The sequence below is a fragment of the Nanorana parkeri genome, unplaced genomic scaffold (assembly GCF_000935625.1).
Source record: "Nanorana parkeri isolate BGI_ZX_2015 unplaced genomic scaffold, ASM93562v1 scaffold781, whole genome shotgun sequence".
Taxonomy (NCBI): Eukaryota; Metazoa; Chordata; class Amphibia; order Anura; family Dicroglossidae; genus Nanorana; species Nanorana parkeri.
The window spans coordinates 1-10,025 of NW_017307049.1; the positions used below are offsets into that span (position 1 = coordinate 1).

At 49.4% G+C, this 10,025-nt stretch overlaps 1 protein-coding gene across 1 annotated transcript in view; it reads right to left on the bottom strand.

Moving 5' to 3' along the window:
- Positions 1–3,828: 3,828 nt before the first annotated feature.
- Positions 3,829–10,025, bottom strand: part of ZBTB20 (zinc finger and BTB domain containing 20) — a gene marked incomplete at its 3' end in the record, with an annotated part of 528,739 nt that continues 522,542 nt past the window's right edge. The window contains exons 6-7 of the mRNA XM_018564788.1: positions 9,336–9,534; positions 3,829–5,406 (exon numbers count right to left, since the gene is read on the bottom strand). Coding sequence (XP_018420290.1) covers positions 3,829–5,386 — 1,558 coding nt within the window. The remainder of the gene's footprint in view (positions 5,407–9,335; positions 9,535–10,025) is intronic.

A 10,025-nucleotide genomic window follows, 5' to 3' on the forward strand; every position in this document is an offset into this window, starting at 1 on the left:
CCTGTTCTTGTCCATACTGTCCTCTCTGTGTACTCTGTTCTCAGTTTGCGATACTTTCCCTGAATCTACCATATTATGTAAGAAAGCCAGAGACAGCTCGGTACACACAGCAAGAAGCATCATGGGAAGTCTAGCTCATCGGCCTCACTAATCTAAAAGCCAGGGTGCAAAGTACGAGAAGCGCTTTAATGGTCCCAATACAGCGCCAGCCGTACATGGTGGGGACTGTGGGCAGTGATGTGCAGAATCCCCCTCTATCCCCTTTCACCAACAATACAAGCGGGCTGTTGCTATGGGTTTCCGCACTTCTCTTTACAAGATAATGAAGGCTTTGTGCACACGCTGGAAGAACAGATGTTAGATTGCTCAGAGATGTGAATGTATACCACTCCTTAATAACAGCACCCCAGGGGGACGGAGAAATGATTGTTATGAGGAGTGTGGCTTCCGAAAAAAACACCATTATTCTCCTAAAAAGAACAACCCCACATTGTGTGCGCTGCATTCTGTGACATCCTGCCTCATTTATGGCCGGACTGGGAGCTTGCAGCTTGTTATTACGTCACACAGACAGCAGTTTCATATCCCAACAAGATCAGGAAATTGGACAGAATATGTTAAGGCGAGATAAATACATTTTCTTCATTACACAGATTAAATGTTAGTTTTCGATAGAAAGAAAGTAGATCGATAGATAGATAGATAGATGATAGATAGATAGATAGATAGATGATAGATAGATAGATAGATTATAGATAGATAGATAGATAGATAGATAGATAGATAGATAGATAGATAGATAGATGATAGATAGATGATAGATAGATAGATGATAGATAGATAGATAGATAGATAGATAGATAGATAGATAGATAGATAGATAGATAGATGATAGATAGATAGATAGATGATAGATAGATATATAGATAGATAGATGATAGATAGATAGATGATAGATAGATAGATAGATAGATAGATAGATAGATAGATAGATAGATGATAGATAGATAGATAGATAGATAGATAGATGATAGATAGATAGATAGATAGATGATAGATAGATAGATAGATAGATAGATAGATAGATAGATAATAGATAGATGATAGATAGATGATAGATAGATAACCTATGGTAGAATCCGGAAGTTCTCTTTGTAATAGGAGGGGCACTAGATGTCTGCCCCCTTGCAGGGGAATGAGCACAGGGTTGCATTAGAACCACTTACCTATTCCCACACAGGTGGGGGTTTGGGAGGCTTCTTCAGCACATCAAGATGCTTGCACTTTATACCTGCAGCAGTTTTGGTTTTTAATGAGTTTCTTTCAGCAGATAAGTCTCGAAACAAATGATCATTTCCCTTAAAGGAGAACTATGGAGTAAGTGTTTTTCCCCATAGTTCTCTTAAGGGTCACAGGAGGACACAAACTAGCGTCCCCCCATCACCCAAAGCTCAGTATACCGCGAGTTACAGCTTGCGGTATACTGAGACCGCCGCAGCCGGAACGGATCCCGACTTTACTGTGGAGTTCCACCCAGCTGCGTGACTGACAGCTGGCTCTGCCTATCTAGAGGCAGAGCCAGCTGTTCCCGCCCCCTCCCCGTCTGTTCCGCCAGTCAGCGCTGGAGGATCGGAGTGGGGAGGGCGCGAATCCCTGCAGGGAGCTGTGACTGACAGTCACGGCTCTCTGCACGCATAGATCAAGAAGTGAGCGTACGCCGGTATGTGTTCGCTCACTTCCCGATCTATTGAGCCGACCTGTGACAGTTTCATTGTCACACGTCGGCTCCAACTATGAGGACGAGTGATTTTCACTCACCTCATAGTTCTCCTTTAAGTCTACATGTCTTTGCATGGAGACATCTTCAGTTTCTGTTGCCTTTTGGAAATAACTGTGATTGTCCATACTCCGACATGGGCAATCAAAGCTCCTCCCCCAAGAACACTGGGCTGATCTACCTTCATAAAGGTAAAAGTAACCCTAGACATACAATAAAAATGGGCAAAAGGATTCTCATATAAACCATATGGCCAAAGTGTGTGGACAAACCCTTCAAACTACTACTGACATTTCAGAGAACTGTGCACATCCAAGCTTGGGGAAAACATTTGGAGTTGGCCCTATTCTGTTCCAGCATGACTGCGCCCCTTTGCACAAAGCCAGCTCCATGTGGACATGAATTGAACAGTTTGATGTGGAATCATTTTAGACGCCTGTAGAGAGCCCAGACCTCAACCAAGCTGACTATTTCCCTATGTGTTTAATCATATGTTATCAGGGCCGGATTTACTCTCCCTGCTGCCCCAAGGCCAGGAGTAATAGCAATTGGAGGTGACAGGTTCTCTTTATTGACCCTGTCACCTCCAATACAGGAGTTCTAGCACAGCACGGTGCTGGAACTCCTGTGACAGGTGAGAGAGGAAGAGCACATCACGGCACAGCTCTCCCCTCTCACTGTCTACACGGAGCGGCAGAGATACTTATAACCCTGCCGCTCTGATCACTGCAGTCAGAGACTAGGGACTCGGCGGCGTAGGGCGGAACCAAAGGAGAGAGGTAAGTGCAGGGGGGAGGGGAGGAGGCTGCACACTGTTTACATGTGATCTCAGTGACATCGCCGATTTCACATGTAAACGAAAAATCGTCTGCCTCACTCTACATTTAGCTCGGCTTGTACAGGACTGAATGTAGAGAGGGAAACTTCCCCACAAGGACACCACCGCCGCCCCCCTGCGCCCTGCCGCCCCGAGGCCTTGTGGGGAATCCGGGCCTGTGTGTTATCAATATGTATTTCTCCTGACTTCTGTGCCTTTTGTAGCCCAGGTTAAGGGGGGCTGCTGAGCCCACAAAACATTTTGTTTTGTCCTGCTGTCATTTGCGGAACCATTTTGGACGTTAAGAACCCATTTTGTGCCCTCTTTGGCTGAAATTCATATGGACGTCTCAAATCGGTTGACCTCTGTCTTTTGAAAGGGGCCCCATTCTGTGGAGAGCCGCCGAACACAAGCCATTTGGCTTTACAAGGACTTCTCTCATTATATATTGGGGATTTGTAACCAGTGCCTCATTTTCATCTCTCCTTGGGATATCTCAACCCTACTGAATACCTTTGGGATGAATTGGAACTCCAATCACAAGCCAGTTCTGCTTGTTCATCATAAAAACCGAATCTCACATATGTTTTTTTAGCTGAATGGGCACAATTTGCAAGGGACACTCAAAATGTTGTGGAAAGCCTTCACAGAAGAGTGAAAGCTGTTATTCCCTGAAAAAAGTTGGGGGGAGGCAACCCTATGTTAAGACCTCCTGCTCTCTAGCTTCCTCATCAACTCCTCCCATGCTTGCCTCCAGGACTTCTCTAGAGTGCCCCCCATTCTTTGGAACTCCTTACCCCAACCTGTCTGTCTAACTCCCACTCTGACTGCCTTTAGGCGACCCCTTAAGACTCATCTGTTCAGGGAAGCCGATCCCACCTCAACATAACCGCTCAACCATCACGTTCTCAAACAATTCATCCCCACACAGCTAACTCCTCATGTATCACTGGCCCCTCCCTTTTAGATTGTAAGCCCTCAGGGGCAGGGCCCTCCTTACCATCTTGTCTTGAATTATATTGTGATTGTAATGTCTTCCTTATATTGTAAAGCGCTGCGCAAACTGTTGGCGCTATATAAATCCTGTATAATAATAATAATAATCATGGTTATGGAATGGGATGTCCAATAAGCATACATAGATGTGATGGTCGGGTGTCCGCAAACTTTGGACCATATAGTTATACATTTTAAAAACAAAAGGAGCGAAACTTGATAAAAAGCACGGACTCACCTGTATGTACAAACATGTGCTTCACATAGTTTTGTTTGGCGGTGAATGTTTTATTGCAGAGAGTGCACTCGTAAGGCTTTTTCTCTCCCTGCAGGCTGCCTGTGCTATGCCCTCCTTGGGATTGTTGATTTTGGATTTGAGGAGGGTACGATGCCATCCCTCCTTGGGAAACGGGCACAAACTGGGCCTGCTGACCAGGCAGGGGTTGAGGCAGGCTGAAAAGGAAAGGCTTGGGTCCAGAGCCAGCCGCCTGGGTGGTGAATATGGCCGGAAGGTAGGTATTGCCCGCCGTGCCGATGACCTGGGTGTTGCTAGTCAAAGTCAGCGGCATCCTCAGGTTGCTGGTGAGGGTTTCTGTCTGGCGTAAGTACAGCTGAGTGGTTGGCAATGCTTGCGCTATGGACTGGGTGACAGAAGTCTGAAGGACCCCTTTCTCGGTGCTATTGCTAACACTGATGACTGTGCTGTCCATTTTGATGGCGTTGCTCCTCTCCGGAGAAGAGGAGCTGGTTTCTAAGTGCTGTAGGTTCTGGTTCTCTACGCATTCGGTGGACTCTGGCTGAGAGGGATCCTGTTGACCCTCATGTACAAGGTTAGGCATATACTGCTGCTCCGCCGTGTCGGGCTCCGTGCCGATGGACGAGCTCACTCCGGAGTCAAAGCTTTCCCCCTTTGGCTCACTCTCTGTGCCTTCAGCTTGATCGGTGTCTTCAGTGCACTCTTCGGACTCATTGCGTTCGAGGCCCTGCGGCCTTTGCTGACCGTAGTAGTCGTAATCATCGTCCACCTCCTGCTTGATGTGTATGTCTCCCATCAACGTCTGAATTCGGACGGGGCGCGGCTGCTTGCGGCAGTGGGTGGTTTCTGGAGTGGTGGTGAGATACCGCTCCATCCTCTGAGAGCGCTGGTGGATCCGCGTGATCCAACTAGGCTCTTCCATGTGATGTTGTCTAGGCAGGCCCAAGGCAGTTTCATGATGGCTGACCAGGGCTCCGCTGTAAAACGAGCGTTCCCCGCTGCCATTTTGCATGGAACACGTGTATAAGGCAGAGTAGATCCTGTCCACACTGTGCTGACGATGGCTCTGCAGATAGCCAGATTCCGTGTCACTGCTTTGCCCAGAGGTGCCAGATTCCGGAGTCCCCCTGGGCGTCTCTTGGCCAGAGTCCGGAGGATAAACCCCACTCACGTTTTGTGAGACAATTCGCGTGCATTCGTCTATGACGGTTTTTATCTGCAGGATGCTGGCAGCTGTAAGGATTTGGAGGGCCTCCGACGGGGAGACGCGCAGCACTCCACTGTACATAAAGTCAATGAGCTTCTGGACTGCGTGGACCGACACCACCGACGGGATCTCGATGTCGCTGTAGCCGAGCAGCAGCTTGTCCTGGAAGAATGGGCTGCCAGCGGCCAGCACGCAGCGGTGTGCCCGCAGCATGCTCCCGTGGATTCGCACCGTCACGTCACAGAAGTGGCCACGGTTGCGCTGCTCGTTTAGCGTCTCGAGCACGGAATTGCTGAAGTTGTGAAGGTTGATGCTGTGAGTGCGCTCTGTCATCCCCTTGCAACTGAGGTCACCTGGGAGGAGACACAAAAGGGCCAACAAGGTGTCAATATCAGAAAACGGAACTGGCCAAGTATTAAAAACATTTCTATGTAAAATCTAAAAACATTTTAGCTTGTATAAGTCCCAAAGCCCGTTACACGCACCTGAGCTGCTGAAGGTAGACTTACTGCATTTAAACCATCTAAAGATGGCCACATATATGTCAATGGATAGTGGTGAGCATAAGCAACCATCACCTTTACTTTTCCTCAATTGAAATGAATCCATAAATATACATCTGCCTGTGGAGAAGTGAGAAACGTCTCTCATCCAAAAACTCATTTGGAATAACACAAATCTGCAATATTTAAAAGCACCACAAGGGGGCAGCAGAGACCCTTGTTAAGCTTGGTCCATGCTCTTGTATTTCAGGATAGGCTGTGCTAAGTGGAAATGAGGCTTTATGATGTGTAAAGCAGTAAACACATGAGGTCAAGAATACTACTTTAACACAATAAAGAGTTAGCACACACTCATCAGTTATAATTGGAGTCTGCTAGGTCGAGCCATTCCTTGGCTTCTTATATGATTGGGGCACTGGAGCCAAGATCTCCCTGACTTATTTCCTGGATCTGTAGACACCCAACATGAAGCTTTGGAAGTTGCTACCCACCTTGAAGTGTTTCTGCTCCTACAGCCATATTCTCCATAATATAAAATGTGCATTGAGAAGGAAGATTAGGGCTCCCCCAGTAATAGTGTACAGACCAGGGTATTTACCCGCACAGCTGTCACCCCCTGGAGTCCCGACTTAAAAGCAGGCATGGTACTAACTTCCTACCACAACTCATTATTGATTAGTGAGACTGGCCATCATGCTGACGGGGCAATAGGAAAATTAGGAGGGCAAGAGGGGCTGGGCCAAAGTGCGATTAGCAGAGGTGAAGTCGAAATTTGCATAGCTGAGAGGGTATCAGTGTCTGAAGAGTATGTGTCAGTCAGTGCTGGAGGCATGCAGAATCAAACCAAACAAGGAAAACGGATGGAGACAGATCTGCAGATGGCATGTCATGGCATTTACTGTGACTCTGAACTGTCTACCAATCAGAGCAGAGAGTCCAGTCTCCACCCAGTGGGTAAGGCTGGGCACATGGTATCAGCAAGGTGGTGATTGAGGCTGAACTCCATGCAGTGAGGGAAGTGAGACACCTGCAGTGGGGGAGGAAGGTGAGACATGCAATCGGAAAAGAGAGATATCTTCGTTGGTAAAGGACAGAGAGACGCCTGCAATGAATGAGACACTTGCTGTGAGGGAGGTGCGGCAGCTGCAGAGAGGGAGGTGCGGCAGCTGCAGAGAGAGAGGTGCGGCACCTGCAGAGAGGGAGGTGAGACAGAGGTTTTAGTTGCACAAACTTTTGGCCAAAAATATGTAGAAGCCACACTGCCGCGCCAAGGCACCTCTGCAAAGTGTGGTCCTAACTCTATGTATCCGAGTCTCCAAGTGTGAGCATATTGATGAAGTTGATAAATTGCATGCAGGTGTACCTGGAGGTAGCCAACTCCTCCTAATAAGGTGCAGGGACGCACTGGAGGCCCAGCAACCAAAAATGCACGCTGGGACTCCAGTGCGTCCCCCAAACCAAAAATAGTCAAACTAGAAAAAATGGTACATGCATGAATCTATAACCGGCCTTCATAGCAGGGCGCACATTGGGAAGGCTTACAACAATACAAAACACAAAAACTCCCCAGCCCCAACCTGCCAGCCACCTCTGATTTTAACGCATACTGTTGACAGGGCTACTTGTTTGGTTGCAGGCTGGCTGAGGCTGGGGAATTTTTGTGTTTTGTATTGGAGGGAGGTGAGGCACCTGCAGAGAGGGAGGTGAGACACCTGCACAGAGAGTGGTGAGACACCTGCAGAGAGAGAGGTGCAGCACCTGCAGAGAGAAAGGTGAGACACCTGCAGAGAGAGAGGTGAGACACCTGCAGAGAGAGAGGTGAGACACTACAGAGAGAGAGGTGAGACACCTGCAGAGAGAGAGGTGCAGCACCTGCAGAGAGAAAGGTGAGACACCTGCAGAGAGAGAGGTGAGACACCTGGGGAGAGAGAGAGAGGTGCGGAACCTGCAGAGAGGGAGGTGAGACACCTGCAGAGAGGGAGCTGAGACACCTTCAGAGAGGGAGGTGCGGAACCTGCAGAGAGAGAGGTGAGACACCTGCAGAGAGGGAGGTGAGACACCTGCAGAGAGAGAGGTGAGACACCTGCAGAGAGAGAGGTGAGACACCTGCAGAGAGAGAGAGGTGAGACACCTGCAGAGAGAGAGGTGAGACACCTGCAGAGAGGGAGGTGAGACAGCTGCAGAGAGAGAGGTGAGACACCTGCAGAGAGGGAGGTGAGACACATGCAGAGAGGGAGGTGAGACACCTGCAGAGAGGGAGGTGAGACACCTGCAGAGAGGGAGGTGAGACACCTGCAGAGAGAGAGGTGCGGAACCTGCAGAGAGAGAGGTGAGACACCTGCAGAGAGAGAGGTGAGACACCTGCAGAGAGAGACGTGAGACACCTGCAGAGAGGGAGGTGAGACACCTGCAGAGAGAGACGTGAGACACCTGCAGAGAGGGAGGTGCGGAACCTGCAGAGAGAGAGGTGAGACACCTGCAGAGAGAGAGGTGCGGAACCTGCAGAGAGAGAGGTGCGGAACCTGCAGAGAGAGAGGTGCGGCACCTGCAGAGAGGGAGGTGCGGCACCTGCAGAGAGGGAGGTGAGACACCTGGAGTGGGGGAGGTGAGACACATGGAGTGGGGGAGGTGAGACACCGTCTTTGGGGGAGGTGACACACCTGCAGTGAGGGAGATGAGATAACTGCAGTGGGGGAGGTGAGACACCTGGAGTGGGGGAGGTGAGACACCTGGAGTGGGGGAGGTGAGACACCGTCTTTGGGGGAGGTGACACACCTGCAGTGAGGGAGATGAGATAACTGCAGTGAATGAGATACTTGCAGTGGGGAAGGTGAAAAACCTGCAGTCGGGCAGGCGAGACACATGCAGAGAGGAAGGTGTGACACCTGGTGTGTGGACACTAAGGCACCTACAGGGAGGGAGTTGAGACATCCTAAATGTGAAACCAGACTCCTGGAGTGAGTGAGATCAGACATGTGGAGTGAGTGAGGCCAGACTCCTGGAGTGAGTGAGATCAGACATGTGGAGTGAGTGAGGCCAGACTCCTGGAGTGAGTGAGGCCAGACTCCTGGAGTGAGTGAGGCCAGACTCCTGGAGTGAGTGAGGCCAGACATGTGGAGTGAGTGAGGCCAGACTCCTGGAGTAAGTGAGGCCAGACTCCTAGAGTGAGTGAGGCCAGACTCCTAGAGTGAGTGAGGCCAGACTCCTGGAGTGAGTGAGGCCAGACTCCTTGAGTGAATGAGACCAGATTCCTGGAGTGAGTGAGATCAGACATGTGGAGTGAGACCAGACTCCTGGATCGAGTGAGACCAGACTCCTGGAGAAAGTGAGATAAGACACGTGGGGCAGGTGAGACCAGACACCTGTAATGAGTGAGACCAGACACCTGGAGCAAGTGAGATCGGACATGTGGAGTGAATAAGGCCAGACACCTGGAGCGAGTGAGATCAGACACTTGGGGTATAGGACTACGGGCACATGGAGTAAAGGGAAAACGGGTTTACTGTGAGCGGACATATGGAGTGAAGCCAGACACCTTAACTGCGGAAGGCCGGAAACGTCCGCCTATGGTTGGGATCTGGATAGCGGAGTAGAGCAGCTTGTCTTTAGTGGGCACAACCAGCATGTTGTTTCATGTGTGCCAGGAGCCTGATGTACAGGCCCTGTCATTCTCTGTACATTAATTAGCGGCGCACCATTGCCTGGCATGACAGAAGACATGGCAGCAGCTCAGTGTATAAGGGGAATTTGGCGCGTGGCCACCGTGTCTTAGTACTCACAATCAGACGACTCTGTGTGTGCACACGTGCTGATTGGTTGCTTGATGTCTGTATGTGTTGAGTGGATATGGCTGGGCACCGCAACAGGACAGTTACAAAGTTCTGGCAGAGGCGGCAAGGCTTGGCGCTGCTTTCTCTCGGCTGAGTAATCTCATTCTCCACAGACGCCTTCTGGTTTTCAGCTGTCCGGAGTCTCTTCCTGTGAACAGACAAAGGAGCCTTTGAGGGGAGCGGACTGGAGGTTTGGGGGGAAAACAAGGAATTTTTAGAATATGCTAATGATAACCTCCATCTATTCTGAGCGAGAGGCATCCATTGTGTACCAAGATCAGACAAAGGTCTCGCCACCAGCGACCCCGTACACCCTGGAAACCTCTGCGTGCTTGCCGCACGGAGCCCCCTGGTCACAGGCTCCCTCTATTAAAGAAAAAAAAAACAAAAAAAAACCCCCCTCTCCCCATTGTTCTCATAATTAGTCTTATTCCTAGGTGCTCTATTGTTCCACAAGACTGACACACAATGCTGTTAATTAGCTAATTGACATAAGGCAGAAGTGAAGTTTATTCATTGTGTGACATCTGAAGAATGTATGTAAAAAGAAAGGGGGCTGTTTCTGTTCTCCTCAGACATTAAAGAGCAGTTAGAATCTTCATAAAAGTGTTTTACATATATAATAAATCATCTGGAAAT